Source organism: Elephantulus edwardii, unplaced genomic scaffold (assembly GCF_000299155.1).
Source record: "Elephantulus edwardii isolate Elephantulus edwardi_28Jun2011 unplaced genomic scaffold, EleEdw1.0 scaffold00032, whole genome shotgun sequence".
NCBI lineage: Eukaryota > Metazoa > Chordata > Mammalia > Macroscelidea > Macroscelididae > Elephantulus > Elephantulus edwardii.
The window spans coordinates 12850761-12870175 of record NW_006399782.1 but is presented as its reverse complement, the minus strand read 5'-3'; the positions used below and the strand labels follow the sequence as shown (position 1 = coordinate 12870175).

Sequence of the window (19415 nt, the reverse complement as noted above, 5' to 3'; positions counted from 1 at the left end):
ATTTGGTACAATCGGTCAAGAGATCCGGAGCCATATTGTACCTGGAAAGTCTATTATTGTCCAGGACCTCTCGTAATTATGGAAGAGCAGTGATGTCAGTTTGAGGCCTAAGATGCACTTGATTCAGGCCATGGTGTTTTCCATCACTTGCTGTACATCTGAGAGCTGAACAGTGACTAGAGTACCAAATATCCCACAAACTGTCAAAAGAACAAGCATAGGTCTTGGAGAAGGTACAGCCAGAGTGCTCCTCTGAGACAAAGATGATAAATCTTTGTCTGACATACTTTACACATGTTGCTAGCTGAGATTATATCTTGGAGAGGGACATTATACTTGGAAAGGTGGAGGGATGGTGAAAGAGAGGAAGGCCCTCAACCGGGTAGATTGACACAGTAACTACAGCAATGAACTTGAGTACACCAAAGATTATGAGAGTGGTACAGGATAGAACAGATTTCAGATCTGTTGTTCATGGGGGTGCTATGAGTTGTACTTTAGTCAATGGCACCTAACAACAACAACACCCTGAGAAGTTGGGAAAGAGGTTTTCTTCCCCCTCTAGGGTTCCTTTGTTCCACTAAACATAAGTTAAAATTTGTACTTCTTGTCAGAGTGCTACCAAAGTGTGGCAAGGCTCTAACCACTGAGTCAGCTTCTGGCCCACTGAGGAACGTGACGAAGCTCACATCATCTCTCTCTCTTCAGTAAAATGTACTGCAACGTGTTGACCTGCAATTTTTCCAAAATGCACAGCTTCAAGATAATCTCTGTGGCTGGGCACCCCTAAAGAGTACCTAAGGAAGAACAAGATAAGAGTCTCTGGGCTTCTGTTGCACAAGGAGGAGTAACAAACAAGATACAGGCTTCCTGGGCTGACTCCAGATCAGCTTTGGGCAGCACGGTGCAGCTGCCCTTTCATCCTGCCTTCCAAGGTTGAGCCCTCTGGTCACTCCAGGTGGTCTGAGTAAAAACAAACCAGAAAGACATAAACCATTCCTTTCTTTTCTTCCTGAAAGAGTATACTTTTTGTGGAGGTGAAGGTGAAGGATTTCTAACTAGCTTTGAACTTAGTTTCTAAAAGAAGGCTCAGGAATGCTTCAAGCCTGGCAGTGGTCTAGTTCCTCAGAGAACACACTCAGTTGAATTTATATGGTCTGATCTATAATTAATAAGCAGTTGTTAGACTCATAGTAACAAGCTCTTTCTCACATGCTTTGGGCACGTGGCACTCTGTCACACATGCTTTGGTCCTTGGAGAATGACATCACTCTCAGAAGGGTGGAGGGACAGTGCAGGAGAGGAAGACCCTGGATGAGATAGATTGATACAGTAACTGAGGCAGTGGGGATTGGTGTGTCGGAGTCAGACTGACTCAGGACAGGGCAGGCTTCAGAGCTGTTGTACATAAGGTCTCTATGAGTCACAGATGACTCAAGAGCACATAACAACAACAACAACAAACACTGAAGAAACAAAGAATATACATCTGACATTATTTAAAAGGAGGAAGGAGAGCAATCTCCTTTCTGAGGAGATTGATTTACAGCCTCTGAAAACCTGCCGGAAGGTCAGTAGTGAGTCAATTCTGACTTGACGGCAACAAATTTGAGTGAATAACTAAGAGGAAAGAATGGAGTCCAGATGATTCAGGGGTTAACCACTAGACTTCTAACCAAAAAAGGTAGCGATTCAACTCACTCCTCAGCTCTGCTGAGATCACCCAGTGATCTGCTCTTGTGAAAATTGACACGCTGTCACCAAGTCAGTGCTAACTCATAGTGATTCTACAGGACAGCACAGTACTATCCTACAGGGTTTACAAGGATGTAACCTTTATACATGCCAAGTGGCAAGTGGTTTCAAACTGTTGGCCTTCAGTTTAGCAGCCAAGGGCTTAATCACTGTCCTGGTAGGGCCACCTCTATAAATATTATTCATCTCAGACTCAGCCTTTTGCTGGCGTACCTGAACCAGCTCATAGCTGACCCTCTGAGGATTTTCTTAATTATGTAAGTCACTCAGGAGAGGCAAGATGGCCTTTGGATTATCAGTGCAACTCTCCACAGACTAGGCCACCAAAGCACCCCGTAAAGATTACAGCCTAGAAGACTCTTCGGAGTTTTTAATTTGGGTATCTGTCCATTGGAATCCGTTTAATGGAACCTAATGACAGTAGCAACAGAGGAAGGCGGGAATGCGAAAGGGGTTAGTAATGAGTTTCCTTTGGGGGTGATGAGAGTCACTGGACTTAGATAATGGTGAGTTTTCGCATCTCTGTGAATGTACCAAAAACCCCTGACTCGTATACTCTACAAGGGTAAATTTTATGATACTTAAATTATATGACAACAGTAATTAAGAATGTATTTTTAAGGCAGGGAGAAAAGTGCAACAATGAATGAATGGAAATCCAAAATCTCTGTAAATGTTCATTAAAATTAAGAAAATAATTTTTTTTAAAAAAAGAATGTATTTTTAAAAGTCTTTTTCAAGAAACTCAGACCATGGTGCAACAATGGGTGGGTGGAGGCCCAAAATCTCTGTAAATGTTTGTGAAGATTAATGAAATATAATTATAGGAAAAAAAAAAAAAGAAACTCAGACCAAAGCCCTCACATGTTTTAAAAATGGTTTTTCCAAGAAAATTAGAAGACAGTAACCACCTGTATCAGCGGTGTTTTGAGTTATTAGTGCTATAAAGTGCTCAAAACATTACATTTAAACTTAATAAGTTTCTGTTTGTTTTGTTTTAATCTTTGTGTCAGAAGGATGGATTAGAGAGTTGAACAGTATTGCTCCATTGTCTCACTTTAACAACACTATGAACAACAGAATGGGAGTTCTAGTGGCCTAGTGGTAAGACACTGCAATCCCAAAGACACATCATTCAAGTCCACCAGCTGCTCCTGGGAGAAGGATGGGCAGTCTCCTCCTATGAGATTTATTACCCCTGATAACCCGGGGGCGGGGGCGGGTGTCGGCTATGAGTCTGTTGTGTGGTAACAGCACACAGCAACATGAGCAACACAAGGAAAGCCTGTCTGAGCTGCACTATCCTCGCTGTGTCGAGAAGACTAGATTGAGCCATACTTCACTCATGTCCTTCTCAAAAGATGGAGGCAGAAATGGAATTGTATTACTCGCTCAGAGTTTCAGAATTTTAGACAAGCTGTGTGAGAAGAATTTGGTGTTATCTTTCCTGAAATACTAACAGAAGACATTTTTTTTAAAACACAAGAAATTTTTCGATCCTTTTGTTTCCCTGAGTTTGTTTTCATTGGGAGACTAGAGACTAAGGGTTGGGTCTTCTTTTAGGATTATTTCTAGAATATCAGTGGAGAAATCTCTTCCCTCCATTTTTTTTTTTCCTTTTTCTTCTTTGTGACACTGAAAAAGATTCTGAGCCTGACACTTAACTTAAACCCCTCCTTAACCTTCTTGAAAGAGTTCAGGGGACGTTGTAAGTAACTAGTTGCACTGTTAACCCAAAGGTGGCGCCTCTCTGGTGGTTCAAATCCGCCAGTGGCTCCTGGAGAGAAAGATGGGCCATCTCCACCTGTGTGATTTACAGCTTCTTGACAACTCACTGCAGAGTCAGCTGGGAGCCAGTTCCAGCATGACGCAATGAGTTTGAGAGTTTTGAGTTGATTTGCCTGTTAAATTTTGTGCCAGGAATTAACTTCTCAGTGCTTCGTGTCTTGCCTCTTAGTCCTTCGCAGAGCAGAGAGATGTGCTGAGGAATCCCAGCTTTGTCCCACTGACTTTCTCATCCCCAGGAGGCCCTGACCAAAGCCGGGGAAGAGTGGCTGGGTTATGCCTGTGTTTGGCACCTGTGATTGTTGGGGTGCTAGTGGGTGTGCCGAAGAATGTGTGTCGGTGCAATGCTGAGGAGTTACGTGTTTCTCCATGGTCTGAATGGTAATATGGCTCTGTACTTGGGGTCAGTGTGAACAGTTACTTATCATTGGGATGATTTTACTCTTAACTCTGCCGTTTTTACCAAATGTATGAATAAATATGTAAAGGCTAGTATGGAAATCGGAAGCAAGAGTGCCATCCACCTCCTAAATAACATGCCTCCGGAAACCCTATGAACTTCGATAAATGTCGATAGTTGTAGAGGGGCTTCAAGCCTTTTGTTCATAGGGTCGCTGTGAGTTGTGCTTGACTCAAAGGCAATCAGCAAGTATGGAAAAGGAATAACTTTAGTAGGCAGCAGCCCATTTGCTTGCATCCCCTAACCCCCACCCCAGTAATAGTTGTTTTTATATACTGTGGAGTCGGAACTGACTCATAGCTGACCCTCCAGTGGGTTTTCAGAGACATTGTAGTGCACGAAAGGAGATTGCCCATCTTTCTCCCACAGAGCAGCTGGAACAAAGTTGAGAAAAAGCAACTAACCTCTTTGCCATGGAGTTGATTCTGACTCATAGTGACTCCATGCATCACAGAGTACAGCTGCTCCATGGGATTTGCTTGAATGGGATCTTCGTGGAAGCAGACCAGTAGGCTTTCCTTCCATGTGATGATTAGGAAGGTTCCAAGCATCAACCTTCAATTCACATTTGCTTGCAATACTTGTGACACCTTAGTTGGAGAGGGACGGAGAAAAGATGAGGCTAAAATAAAGAGCAGAGCCTAGCAGACAAAGAAGGAAGTTCCAAGGCACCAGTGTGAGAGCTGTTAGAATCTTTGGGGAGGATGCTATGACATTCTGTGCTGAAAACAAAGAAGAAGGCAGCAACTCCATGGGGAGTCGGGCTGGGAGCGGAATAAATACTACTAGAAAGCTTAAAAATACAGAACATTTGAACTCTCTCCACACAGAAAAGCACAGCCATCAAGTCAATTCCTATTTGTAATAGTGACCCAGAAGACAGAGTAGACCTGCCCCTTATGGTTTCCAAGGTTATAAATCTTTATGAGAGCAGATTGCCACGTCTTTGCCCTACAGAGATGCTTGTTGCTGGGTTTGGATGACCAACCTTGAGAGGTGGTGGTGGTTGTTGTTATGTGTCATTGAGTCGCTTGTGACTCATAGCGACCCTATGCCCTGTGTACAACAGCTCTGAATCCTGCTCTATCCTGAGCCAACCTTATTGTCTCTGAAACACCTACCCCCATTACCTCAGCCACTGAGTCAGCAGCTGGAAAAATCCTGAAAAGGGGACTTCTTACAATTATCTTTGTCTCTTTCTCTGTCTGTCTCTGCACAACAGATTCTCACGGGGAATCTTTGCTTCTTCCCTAGGTAGTATCTTATCTCCCCCTAACAGATATCAATTCTCCTCCCACAAGGATTTTCCCACATTTTCATTACCTCAGTCAAGATGATGAATGTGTTCATTACACTCCAAACTTTCCTCAGACTCCCTCATAACCTTTCCTTTCTACCTTGTTCATGCTCTAACTACAGATTAGTTTGCATTTCCTAGGACTTTATATACATGGGGTCCTATCATAGACACTCTTCTGTGATCAGACTTGTGTCATTGTGCATTCCTTTGAGAGTTGTCTACATGGTTTCGTAAGAATTCCTTTTGATAACTGTAGTAGTCACTTGTATGATGGTGACACTAGATTTTCAAAGTCAGGAATGAAAGACCCAGAAAGAGGATACATCTGACCAAAACAAGACCTTAACAAACTCCAGAATGGGGACGGAGAGTGCCATATGTCCTCAAGGCACAAATGTGATTAGCACTATGAGTGAGCATGGCCACCCTCACCACATAACTTACAGCTGTGTCCCAATCTCTGTCTCCAGATGTAATCACAACTCCATCACATGGGGAAGTGAGGCAGGATAGCAGGTTTATCAATTCAGGAAGAGGAGGAGTCCCTGGGAAATTATCTCCCTATTGCTGTTTACTGCACCAAACCCTTGAAGAAGTCAAGAATGACTGTCATTTTTATTTCCATCATCATGGTTGCTGAACTTAATAGAAATTGTCTTGGCTCATTAGCATGAGATGGAAAATCAGTTCAAAATGTATTTAATAAGCAACTACAGAGTGGTAGGGGATAAAAATAACACAATATAAAATGTTGGCTCCTACAGGTAGTTCAGCAGTTGAGTAATTTTCTGAAGCATTACTTCTGCTTTTGTCTTGTTGGATTAGAGAGTTGTAAAATATTTTTTTGTAATTTTTTTATTTTAATAATTTTAATGAACATTTACAGAGATTTTGGATTTCCATTCATTCATTGCTGCACTTCTCTCCCCGCCCAGCCCTCCCACCTCAACGCTCTTTAAAGTAGAAACTATCTTTTAGTTGCACCATATTGGACTAAAAGAGGCATGAGATATAAAAACATATCTTACAAATTATGGAGTATGAATCAAAGGCAAGATTTAAAAGAAATAACACAAAACCTCAGAAACCATCTTAAGGTTAATTTTGTACCCAGATTAAAACTGAATGTATAAGATTGCTGATATAGGAAAAATAAACAAAAATAAAGGAATGTATAACCCTCAGTGGAATAGTTCAAGGAAATTATAACATTATATCATAATCAGCAACTGTGTTGGAGGAGGAGACAAAGTTCTTTGTGCCCAGGATGAATCCCACAAAACTAGTTCTGTAACTCCAGCTTCTGGCTTCGCTCCTTCCCATGCCTGAATGGACAATGGGAGCTTTCTTTCCATCTACATCTACTCAGCTAATTTGTATCAAGTTCTACCCTGATCAGAATTCTAGGGTGTCCCCAAGCTGGTTGGACTCCGGAGACAATACTCTAGACTTTGAGACTATTAGTGGTCCCTGAAGCTCTGTTCTCCAATGCTGTCTTTAGACCCTTGCTCCTCAACATGTGCCTGTAGATGGCAGTCACCTGGGATTTTGCTTCTCCTTGTTGTTGCTGTTGTGTGCTGTCTAGTTATAACTGACCCTTAGCAGACTGTTTACAGGCAGGCAAGGATTTTTAAGCTCCACCTCACATACGTTGGTCATGGTCCCAGGAGAGACCAGTCTTTGGAGAAGGACTTCATGCTTAGAAGGATGGAGGGACAGTGCAAGACAGAAGAGCCTGGATGAGACGGATTGACTCAGTGACTGTGGTAATGGGAGTAGATGTGTCAGAGACAGTGAAACTGGCTCAGGATAGAGCAGGGTTCAGAGCTATTGTACAAAGGGTCACTATGAGTCGCAGGTGCATAGCAACAACACATATCATGAAGGTGATTATTTATCCATCTCTGCTGGAGCTAGTAGATTCAAACCACGTGCCTTTGGGATTGCAGTGAAGTTTCTTACCAGTAAGCCTCCAGAGCTCACTAGAAAGGAAAATTTGGCTCCATGGAGGCAAAGATGATGAAGCTTCTTAAGTCTGTCATTATTTTGACTATTCCTTGGAAATGGACATAAGCATGCTTGGAAAGGTAGAGGGTCAGAGAAGGAGAGGAAGACCTCAGTGAGACAGACGTGAGCAACAGGTTGAAGTTAGAGATGAAGAGGATAGGGCAGAGCTCAGGTCAGCTGCATACTCAACTCAACAGGACCTAAGAATCCTAGAATGAAGGAAGGGAGCTCTGGTGGCTTAGTGTAAAGAGTTGTGTTGCCAACCCAAAAACACTTGGTTCAGATTCACCAGCTACTTCAGGAGAGAAAGTTGGCCAATTTCCCATGCAGTTTACTGCCTCTGAAGACCTGCTGGAGTGTCAGCTATGAGTCAGTTCCAACCTGACAATATATAGCACACCTTAGACCAAGGGAACTGTGGTGGCCTAGTAGGTAATGAGTTGCACTGCCAACGGAAAGGCAGGCAGCTCGAATTCACCGGGTTCTCAGCAGGAGAAAGATGAGCACCCTCCTTCCATTTGGATTGCTGCTGTTGTTGTTGTGTACCTTTGAGTCAGAATTGACTTGTAGCAGGCCCTAGCTGAAAACCTAGTGTGTTCTCAGAGGCAGGTAATCTCACCGGGGGAGACTGCCCATCCTTCCTTCTCCCACAGAGTAACTGGTGTATTTGAATTGCCTACAGGATTGCAGTTCAGCTTTTGGTTTACAGCCTCTGAAAATCTGTTAGAGAGTCAGCTGTGAGTCAGTGCCAACTCAGTGTGCGTAACAACAACCCTAGACTGATCGGAACCTGAGTATGAACGAGATCCCCATTCAGGTTTGTGTGTACATTACAATGTGAGATGCTCTAGTGGTTGTGGCTGGTGATTCTTCAACGCAGTGCTGCATCAGACTCAAGGGAAGGTGTCCTGCTGCTGCTAGTCCTGGACTAAGGCAGGGCAGTCTGAAAACCACTGCTCTAGTGAGAGGAGAAGAAGGAGAAGAAGGGGGGGGGAGAGGAAAGAGGGATGGAGAGGGGGAAAGGGAGAAAAGAGACAGACTGTTACACAAAAAGTGAAGCCTTTCCTGCTGACTGAGTATGCTAGAGAACTCCTACACCTTACAGCCTAGCCCACGATGAGAACCTGGGAAAGCTAATACTCCTCAGGGATGGGGCCCTGGGCTCTTCCCTTGAGTTGTTTTAATGTTGTCTCCTGTTTAAACAGGGCTGTGGACAAGAGGTTCTAGGGCCTCTGTACCAAAGCCAGAGTCAACCAGCTCCATCCGGGAATGTGTTTTCCTGCCTTTAAAACTAACAGAGCCTGAGTTGCTATAACTGAGAGGATGGGGCAGGAGGAAGAGCCATGGTACCAGGAAGTTGCTAGCTGAGAATGGGCTGGGATGGGCTGGAGACACTCTCCTGCCCCTTAGTGGAGTGTTCATTGTAGACATCCTTCAAGTTGTTTTTTTGTAGTCCACCTTGTGACTGCTCAGAACTCTTAAGTGTTAATGCTGCAGTAATGGCTCAGCGTGCAGAACTCCCAAAGGGCCAAGGGCGGTATCTCAACTGCTAGCACACACTACAAACACTGTTGGATCGGAATGCCTTGATGGTACAAAGATGCATTCGACCCACAGAAAAGAAACCCAATGGGGGAAAAGAAACCCTATAAGGGGGGAACCTACTCTCAAACAACAACATGGCACAAAGGCCATTCTCAGGTATAGAGATGAGTTTTGACTGATATGAGGTTAGTCAGTTCTGCCTTGTTAGATGGGAGGAAGCAAGCTCTATGTCAAGATTACATGTAACCAGATTATAAATTTATGGCATGTACAACCGTAAATAGAAATAAGAACTGTCACTTCCTTGTGGAATGCTTATTCTGATGCCAGAGTCTGTGCCACAGACCAGTCTTAGCTATGAGATAAATATACCAGTATTTTCCGTCATTATTGTGTTGGGGAAGGATTCTGAATATCCCATGGACTGCCAGAGTAACAAGTCTGCCTTTGAGGAGACGCAACCAGGTGATCCTTAGAGGCAAGGATGGTGAAACTCTGTCTTGTCTCACATACTTTGGGCATGTTGTTCAGGAGTTCCTTAGAAGGAGACATCGTGGAGGGTAAGAGAAAGAGAGAAAGACGCCTCCCTCACAAAATAGATTGACGCAGTGACTGTAACAGTGGGGCTCACTCATGTCTGAGATCCTGAGGATGGTGCAAGATAGGACAAGGTTCAGATCTGCTATTCAGAGGGTCACCGTGAGTCGTATTGACTGGATGGTGCATAACAACAACAACATTATCTGCATTTTACAGATGTGGAAACTGAAAAAAAAAATTCATTACATATTTTGCCCAAGTTTACAAAGGCAATTGGGCGTTCAAATTTGGACTTGGCAACTAGAGACCACAGTGCTGGTTACAGGGCAGTAGTTTTAATTCAGACGTGCCAGAGTCCACGGCCATTGGGCACACAATCATGATATCTTGAAAAACAATTTTTTAAGGCACCTTTTGTATTTTGTTTTTTAGAGGTAGGGCAGGAGGCAAAAATCTTTACTAAGAACTCTATAAATCAAATGAGATCATAAGTCTGGTGAAGCCAGGCAGAGGTGCTGGCTCTGTGCCCACTCCCACAGTGCCCCTCCTCAGCCACGCCCGGCTCCCACGCTGCACTCACTCATACAAAGTGGTTCCACCCCTGTGGTCTTGGGCCTCCCAAGTCCCAAGTCCATTCTTTGCCTTGCACCTACTTATGGGTGGTTGAAAAGATCCTTCCCAGTTCAGTCATAGAAGACAAGAATAAACATGGAAGTGTTCTGGAGAAGACAGTTCCGAGGGTGCACAGTTTTCCAGTGATGGGCGAAATACTTCAAATATGATGAACTTTATCATTATTGTTGTTGTGTGTTGTCAAATTGGAAACACCTCAGAACTCACCCTCTTGCAGGTTTTTAGACACTATCAATTGCATGTACCATGGACTGCCAGGAAAACAAACAGATTCATCTTGGAGAGGATTAAACCAAGCTACTCCTTGGAGGCAAGGATTCTGGGGCTTCGTCTGACATACTTTGGACATGTTGCGATGAGGGACGGGTCCTTGGAGAGGGACATCATGCTTGGGAGGGTGGAGGGACAGTGCAGGAGGGGAAGACCCTCTAGGAGATGGATTGATACGGTGACTGGGGTAATCGGGATGGGTGTGTCAGAGGCAGTGCAGTTGGCGCAGGATAGAGCAGGGTTTAGGGCTGTTGTGCATAGGGTCGCTATGAGTCGAAAATGACTCGACGGCACATAACAACAACAACAACATTAGTTGCACAAGAGGAGACCGCCCATTTTCTCCCTCAGAGTAGCTGATGGATTCTAAGTGCTTGTCTTTGGATTTGCAGCCTAACTCCTTACCCATAGGTTGCCAGAAATCCCTATAAACTATACTTAGAGTTCCTAAAATGGCAATAAGTAGTTGAAGGAAACCAGGGATGAATATTTGAAATACTGTATTTAGTAATGCAAAATCCAGGAAGCAAGTTGAATCCTAACTCCTGTTGTCTATTGATATAAAAGTCTATCCCTGCTTGTAATTCTGTATAAGCACGATCATGCACTATGCATTAATGGATTAGCGTTAATATAGTTTAAAGCTTTATTGGATTAGGTACTCCGGGGTGAAGCAATCCCATATCACCTATGCTCTAGGGAACTCTTTGTCACTTGGGGCATACGCTGTTCTGTACCAAAACCACTTATGGCATGCTTACAAGGGGAGACCTTGGTTCCATCTGCTCATGGTCCAAAGCCATCACTTGCCAACTCTCCAAGGGCTCTGGCTGTGCTGAACCACCATACCTACCAGGTCCTCACGCTTAGTCCTGAGGAGATGGAGTTGCGGCCATACTCTTCTACCACCACCCCAGGCCCTCTGGAGTGGCAAGAACTCAAGAGGCCATGTCAGTCCCTTGTATGTGATCAGTTAAATCAGTGACTGACTGGCTTAACATCTTTTGGCAGGCATGAATTACTCTCTTTTTTGAGTGGTGCTCTGCACTCTTCTGGACACCACTGTTGAGCTCTCCTTGTCTGTCAAAGAACAGTCCTTGGCTGCTGTGTGGAAATTGTTGTTAGATGTTGTTGAGTGACTCAGGATAACCCTGTCAACAACCCTGCCCTATCCTGTGCCATCTTCCAATCTCTACACACTTGACCCATTGCTACAGTTGTTGTGTCAGTCCATCTCATTGAAGGTGTCTTTTGCTTATCCTCCACCTTTCCAAGTGTGTGTCAGGGTTATATCCATTTGATCTGGAGTGAAGCCTGAGAATTTGTACTGATGACAAGTTCACTATTGATACTGCTTGTCAAGAGAACACAATAAATCAATAAAATGAGGAAAACAACTTACAGAATTTCTTTTTTTTTTTTTTCTTAACTTACAGAATTTCTACTCACTGCGGATTTCAAATTCTAAAATCAACATTTTTAAATTAAAAAAATTTAAATAAGCATTTAAAACTTTACCAAGTCCTTGTGATTATTTGCATTTTTTAATACAAAAGCAACGTAACCTTTTCTGCCATTTACAAGTCACTGTTTCCATTTGTAACTCTTGTGTGTTCCCCACTTATGCCACTTTGAAGTTACCTGGTGTTTTAACTGTATCTTTAAAAGAATAGTCAGAGTTATATCTAATATTTTATTGTGCTTTTTTTTTTTCTTTTTCCTTTCTATAGTTCCATATGTGTTGAAGACTTGTGCAGAATTTATAGAGACACACGGCATTGTGGATGGAGTCTATAGGCTTTCTGGTGTGACGTCAAACATACAGCGGCTAAGGTAACAGACAGGATCACCTTGAAAAAAATATACCCATGATCCTTTAGCCCATGCCTCCATCCGTAGGTGTTGGAAGTATTAAAAGCCAGAAGACACTGAGGAAAGGGTGGCAGAGCAGAAAATCACATACTAATTTTTCTAATGCCTGACTGTTCGTAATCTAATCAGGAAATTCTCCAGTCTGATGTAATTCTTTCCAACAAAAGTTCCCTTAGAGCTTTTAATCTGCTTTTTGTCTTGCAGTAGATTTGTCCTTAGGTGAATTTGATCTAACTCAAATGATTTACATAACAAGTTAGGAAAATGTGCTTTCTTTATCAACCGCCTACCTACCCAAAAAGCTTGGTTATATCAGGTTCCCATTATGTCGTGTTCAGAACTGGGACAAGTCATGTGAATTTTTGGTTGAGTCATACTTAATAATTGATGTTTCATCTAATTGACACATCAGAAATGTGCAATATTATGCATATACTTAATTGAAGCTGATATTTTTTAAATTTGTAGGAAGATGAGCTAATTTTAAAACTCTAAATTTTTCCTAAACCCTCCCAAAGGCACATGGTTCAAATCTGCCAGTTGTTCCTCAGGAGAAGGGTGGACAGTCTCCTTCTGTGTGATTTACTGCCTCTCAAAACTTGCTGGAGGGTCAGCTATGAGTTGGTTCTGACTGGATGACACGCAACAACTGCTATGCATTGTTATCAAGTGAGAACTCATAGCTGCCCATCCACTAGATTTCAGAGGTTGTAAATCTTGCTGGTGGATTCTAACTGCATACCTTTGGATTAGCAGTGCAACTCCTTATCCACTAGGCCTCCAGAGCTCCTTATATATTGTTGTTGTTGTGTGCCATTAAGTCAGAACTGACCCATAACTAAACTTCCTGTGGATCTTCAGAGGCAGCAAACTGCATGAAAGGTGATTGCCCTTTTCCCATGGAGCAGCTGGTGGATTTGAACTAGGTGCCTTTGGGATTGCAGCGCAGCTTCTTGCCACTAGGCCACCAGAGTTTCCTCTGTATATAAAAACACTATATAAACACACACTGAAGAGCAAGAACAATATAGGGACAGCCGTATCTGACATTTTCCAACTTTACAAAGGGGAACTGTCCCCATCAACAGCATCAATAACACAAAACCAATTCTCATGAGATCAGACATGTTCCCCCATGCTTCCTTACCTCTTTCTATTCATCTCAACACCAATCTTACTGTTTTGCTGGGTCCATAACGCAATGGGATAGCTCACAGACTATACAGAACCGTATTGTTGTTGTTGTTGTTGTTAAGTGCCATCGAGTTGCAGGCAACTCGTTAAAAGGTTACAATCCAGATTAATTACAGAATACAGATAAGATAGCTCCTGAGATTTTGAAAGTGATGTATGATAGGGTATTATGGTTATCACAAGAATCCACAATTAAGGTTTCATAGTGGAATGTACTTGGGGCGGTGGAAGGGGTGTCGGGGGAAGGGGGGGATTGTGTACCAGGGAGAGAGTGTTTATTTCACTTTTCAAAGAGAGGAGTGAACTGGGGTGGGGGGGAGGGCTGGGCGGGGAGAGAAGTGCAGCAATGAATGGATGGAAATCCAAAATCTCTGTAAATGTTCATTAAACTTATTTCTAAAAATTAAAAAAAAAAAGGATAGCTCCCAGAATGTGCACACAAGTACCTCAGCCTCAAGCCCTGCTGCTTGAGACTAGTTCTTCCAAGTTCTCAGTCCTGACAATATTGGCTTCTAATCCCCAGTTGTCAAAAAATGTTCTCTGTCCTGCCAATATTTGCACTCCCCCTTTCAAGGACCTATTTCATGTCAGGTCTCCAGTTTGGCCATAGGCATTGCTGCTGGAAATATTGCTGGCATAGGTATAGCTAGAGCAAGAAGGGTATCCTACATTCTCTTCTTGTTCAATGGCACCAGGAGATCTCTTCCATCACTCTGGCTTGCTCTAATCAATGGCAAGACTAGTCAATCCCCCTGTAGACTGTTGAGAATTACCAATCCGCTTGTGGATAGGCTAACACACCCTATTCATATCTTCCCACCTATCTACATAGCAAAGTCGAACAATGGCTAGAAAGAAACGCACACATATATACACACAAAAAAATATTCTTTACACACACATTCACACTTATAATATTCTCTTTTGTTGTTGTTTGCCGTCATAGACTTTGATGACTGTGTCTTTAATCCACATGTGTGACATTTTCCACAGTTTCCACAGCAAATATGTTTTCATAATTTGGCATATATATATCATATCATATCATATCATATCAGTTAATATCATGTAAGGCTAGCTAGATTATGACTAATTTCTTTTTAGTTTAAGGGATATCTGAGCTATGACAAGGAAAAATTTTGTCTAAATGAATAAATGCTACACTGTTCTTGTTCTACTTCATTAATAACACAACCAACAATTAAAAAACAACATAATACTATGAATATATCAGGCCATGCATAATTCTCTTTTCAAAACCCTACTCAATTAGTTTCAGGAATTTACCATCCCTTTAGTAAAGAGGCAGAAACAGACAAGTAAAGATTGGGTAATGAACCATTTTGGAAATTCTGAACCTGTGAATCTCATTGATTTTGTTACAACTTGGCCGACCAAGGGAATACTCATCAGAATTCTAACTATTCTTTTGTATTAAAGCTCAAATATGACATTCTTTATACAGATCATTAACTTATAAATATCTTTTGGAGTCCATGAGTCATGCAAAAGGTTAACATGCTATTGCCAACTGAAGAGTGATAGTTCCAAGTCTAGCTAGAGGCATCTTAGGAGAAAGACTTATTGATCTAATTTTGAAAAAGCCACTAAAATTTCTGTGATGGCCAGTTCACATAGTGTTGCCATAAATCATAATCAACTCCGTGGCAACTGGTTAAGTATATATCATGTAAGGTGGTGTATTCTTGTAACCTTATGAGAAAATATTTTTCTAATTAGGTCACACTAGGTCTAGAATCTGATGATGTCCCCAGATATCCACTTTAGACTGTTTGTTATTGTTGGTATGTACTGTCAAGTCAACCATGACTCGTAGTGATCCTCTGAACAACAGATCTGAACCTCGTCCTATCCTGACCATCTTCACCATCTGACACATTTGAGCCCATTGTTAAAGTCACCATGTAAATCCATCTTATTAAGGGTTCTTTCTCTCTTACACTGACCTTTCCATCCACTATGTCCTTCTTCAAAGACTGTCCTCTCCTAACACCAGGCCCAAAGTATGTGAGATGAAAGTCAGGTGCTGATTGGAAGAGACTATCAATTATTCATGTGCAAGTTCAAACTAACACTGAAGAAAATTAAAACAAGTCTATAAGAACCAAAACATGGCCTTAAATCTATGCTACCTGAATATAGAACCATCTCAGGAATAAGTTTGAAGCACTGAACATTAATACAGATTGTTTAGGAAGATATTTACAGGCTTATCTACCAGAGACAGTCGGGTAGCCCCAAAGGTTCTTTCTATTCAATATTAAAGAGAAAGTTGATTTAAGTCACCAAACCTTAGGAATATGCAGAGATGAATGATAACAGCCTAACCCACCCTGATTGTTCTCTCTGCTCAGAAAGAAGTTCAATAAGAACAATATTTTGGAAAAACTAAAATCTCAGTATGTGTATTCAGCAGACGGTTCTCATATTTCCCCACTGTTCATGATGGGTAGACATCTCCAGACATATAATGTGGTAAAAAATTCATTTGTAAGTGAACATTCTGTCTTTCTAACCACCGCAGCATTTTCAGGGTGAGTCCAGACCTAAAGTTGATGCCTCTTAATAGCTTCCTTGGGCTTGGAGTAGAAGGTCATTCTGAATCAAGGTCAACATATAGTCAGATCAGCAGTTTGGGGTCTTTTTACCCCTAAGCCAACAAGCAGCTGGGGACATGGAACACATGTTCCCTGGGATTGTTATGTCTCTGTCTGTGTTGTTTCAGGCAGGAGTTTGGCTCAGATCAATGTCCAGATCTGACAAGAGAAGTATACCTCCAGGACATCCACTGTGTGGGCTCGCTCTGCAAGCTCTACTTCAGGGAGCTTCCCAACCCCCTCCTGACTTATGAGCTCTATGGGAAATTCACGGTAAGTGTTTGGATTTCCATTATGGTTACTGGGTGGGACACATGGGCAGGCCAAGGAGAGTTTCAGCACTAAAATAATAAGAATAATACTCACCAGATGGTTGACATTCTCTTAGCATGGTGATGGGTGTAGGATGGTATGGTGAAGAGAGTCAATAGTGGAATTGCTTACTGCTTTTTTTTCTTTCTTGAGCTTTCAAAACCATATGTGTTTGTTTTAGGAGCTGGGTTAAATTATCTCTGTGTTTGTTTAACCAAAAGTACCTCATTGTATAGAAAGGATTGGGAGAAGTGACCGCCCCAGGGTCACACAACAGAGACAAGACAGGACCCCGAGCTTCCAGATGCTCAGTCTGAGCTTCTTCTGGGGGCTGGGAAAAGAAGGGGGTGGATGGAGGGGAGGGAATGATCAAAAGTCAAGGGAGAGATGAGAAATGCAGAAAAAGAAAAGAAACCTGGAAAAAGTAGATATGAAGAGTGCAGCAGAGGTCTGTGGATTTGATTGATTGATTAAAAAAATGGTGTCATCACCAAATAAGACAGTCATAGAAAAAGAAGAAAGAAAAATGCCTTTTCTTTACAAGTGTTCTTTTTTAAAAAATTGTGTATTCTTTTTTAAAATCTTTCTTTTATAGTGATTTATTTACAAAGTTCATATACATTGCTTTCACACTGGATCATTCCCATTTCCTTCACTCCCCCCCATAATATCGTGCGACCCTATGATTAACATCCCCCCACACCCATCCTCACCCCTCAGCCTCGCTTTTTCCCCATTCTTGGATCCTCATACTCATTCTACAATAATGATCTTATGCAATATTTGTCCTTGAGTTTGTTCACTCGCATATTGCTTTCAAGTCCCTCCCAAGTTAGGAAGTAATTTACAAAATCATTACTCATGTGTGCTGTGTAGTATTCCATTGTGTGTATGTACCATAATTTCTCAATCCATTCAATAGTGGTTGGACATCTAGGCTGTTGCCATGTTCTTGTGATGGTGAATAATGCTTCTATGAACATTGGTGTACAAATATCTGTTTGTGCCTCAGTTCTCATTCTCTTGGGGTTTACTCCAAGCAGTGAAATAGCTGGGCCATATGGAATTTTTATGTTGAGCTTTTTGGGGAAATGCAAACTGTCTTCCAGAGTGTTTGTACCATTTTACAATCCCACAAATAATGTATAGGAGTGCCTATCTCTCCATATCCTCTCCAACATTTCTCACTTGTCCTGTTAAACTTTGCCACTGCTACTGGAGTGAGATGGTGTCTCACTGTGGTTTTGATACAAATGTTCTTTTAAATAATTAAAAGGATGTTGTAGAAATGGCATTAGAAGTAACATTTCTTGCCATGTAGCTGGATATAGAAGAGATGGAGAAGTGGATTTAACCTTTCAAGAAAGGTGAAGGAGGTTAGAGTATATATAATGATTGACTGAAATAATTGACTATTAATTAATCAAGATAAGAAAGGACAGGAAGGCATAAGGCAAGTGAAAAAGTAAATCAATAAATAATTCATCCCATTAAGATCAGTTAAGTGTTGTCACAGGGTAGTCAGAGAAAGATTCTAAAGTTGAGATAATGGTATTTTGTTGTGTGCTGTTGAGTCAGAACTGACACATAGCAGACTCTTAGAGGATTTGAGGCAGTTAATTGTGCAGGAGGACATATTTCTCTCATAGAGCTACTGGTGAATTTGAAACATGTTTCTTTGGGATTGTAACACAGTTTCTTACCACTAGGCCACTAAAGCTCCCTAGAGATGTTTGAGGGATTGTAATAGGTGTGCCTGATCCACATCATGGTATTCAGACAGCTGAACAGTGACTAATGATGACAGAAGAATAATCAATGCTGTTGAGTTGTGGTGCTGGAGAAGAGTGTTGAATATACCATGGACTGCTAAGAGAACAAACAGGTTCATCCTGGAGAGGGTGAAACCAGGCTGCTCCTGGGAGACTAGGATTTTGAAGCTCCATCTGGCATACTTTGGGCATGTTGCCAGGAGGGACATCATGCTTGGAAGGGTGGAGGGACAGTGCAAGAGAAGAAGACCCTGGATGAGATGGATTAACTCAGTGACCAGGGTAACAGGTGTAGGGAAGTCGAAGACAATGCAATTGGCTCAAGATAGAGCAGGGTTCAGAGCTTTTGTACCTAGGTCGCTATGAGCGGCAAGCCACTCTGTGGCACATAACAGCAACAACCACCAGAATGAGACTCTAGCCATAGGAGGAAGTATTTCCCATGACTCCTGTAGTAAATTTATCTTGCCCACATAAAAAGTTCTGCAGTTAGAAATGCTGCAGGAATAAATAAACAATTCATTTTTTTTCAATCTGGGCTCGGGGTATTAAAAAGATATTTATGATTGCTCCATGATATATGGAAAGGCTAATAGCGATAATTGAAAAAATAAGATCACAATTTTATATTTAAAAAGGATAAAAAGATCTTCAAAAGATTATTAGTCATTGACTGTTATGATTATAGTTTCCCCTGTTTCTTGGCATCCTCTTTCTAAATAACATGCCTCTGGAAACTCTGAACTTTGGTAAATGTAGGTAGTGGTAGAGCGGCTTCAAGCCTTTTGTTCAATAGAGTCATGCTCCACTCAAAGGCAAACAACAACAACTTTATATGTTAACTTGAGAAATTTTTCCACTGAAAATATATTAAATGAGGGGGAAAAATAACCGAAGTACACATAAAAAATGTAGGCCTAAGTGTTGGTATAAATGTCAAAGCAGCAGACATATACCAGCTGATATACCACCCCTTGTGGTATAAGAAGGAAAGTGAGGGAGCCTCCTTTGAGAAAGGCTGAGTCATGAATAATGGTGGCCCCTGGCCGTGGAACCACAGAAGAGGTTTTACCATGTGCTGGCCTGCCAGATTATAATCAATAACCCTGTCTAGAAGTATTTTCTCATTTTAAGAGTACACATAGCAATTTAGAAAAACTTCCCAAAGACAACTACAGTTAACATTTTCTTCACTCTTTTGTTCCATGCATGGTATGTTTGTTTTGCCACAATGAAATAAAATGTTACTGAAAAACGAACAAAGGAGAAAGTTCATGTTGCCTGAAACCCCACACCTCAGTCATACCTGCTGTGTGAGTGTGCCTCTGTTTGTGTGTGTGTCATTATGTCTT

General features: G+C 41.8%; 1 protein-coding gene across 1 annotated transcript in view; it reads left to right on the top strand.

Annotated features, from left to right (window-relative positions):
- Positions 1-19415, top strand: part of ARHGAP31 (Rho GTPase activating protein 31) — a 145219-nt gene that overhangs the window by 79070 nt on the left and 46734 nt on the right. The window contains exons 2-3 of the mRNA XM_006884262.1: positions 12026-12128; positions 16108-16252. Of these exons, the coding sequence (XP_006884324.1) occupies positions 12026-12128; positions 16108-16252 (248 nt within the window). The remainder of the gene's footprint in view (positions 1-12025; positions 12129-16107; positions 16253-19415) is intronic.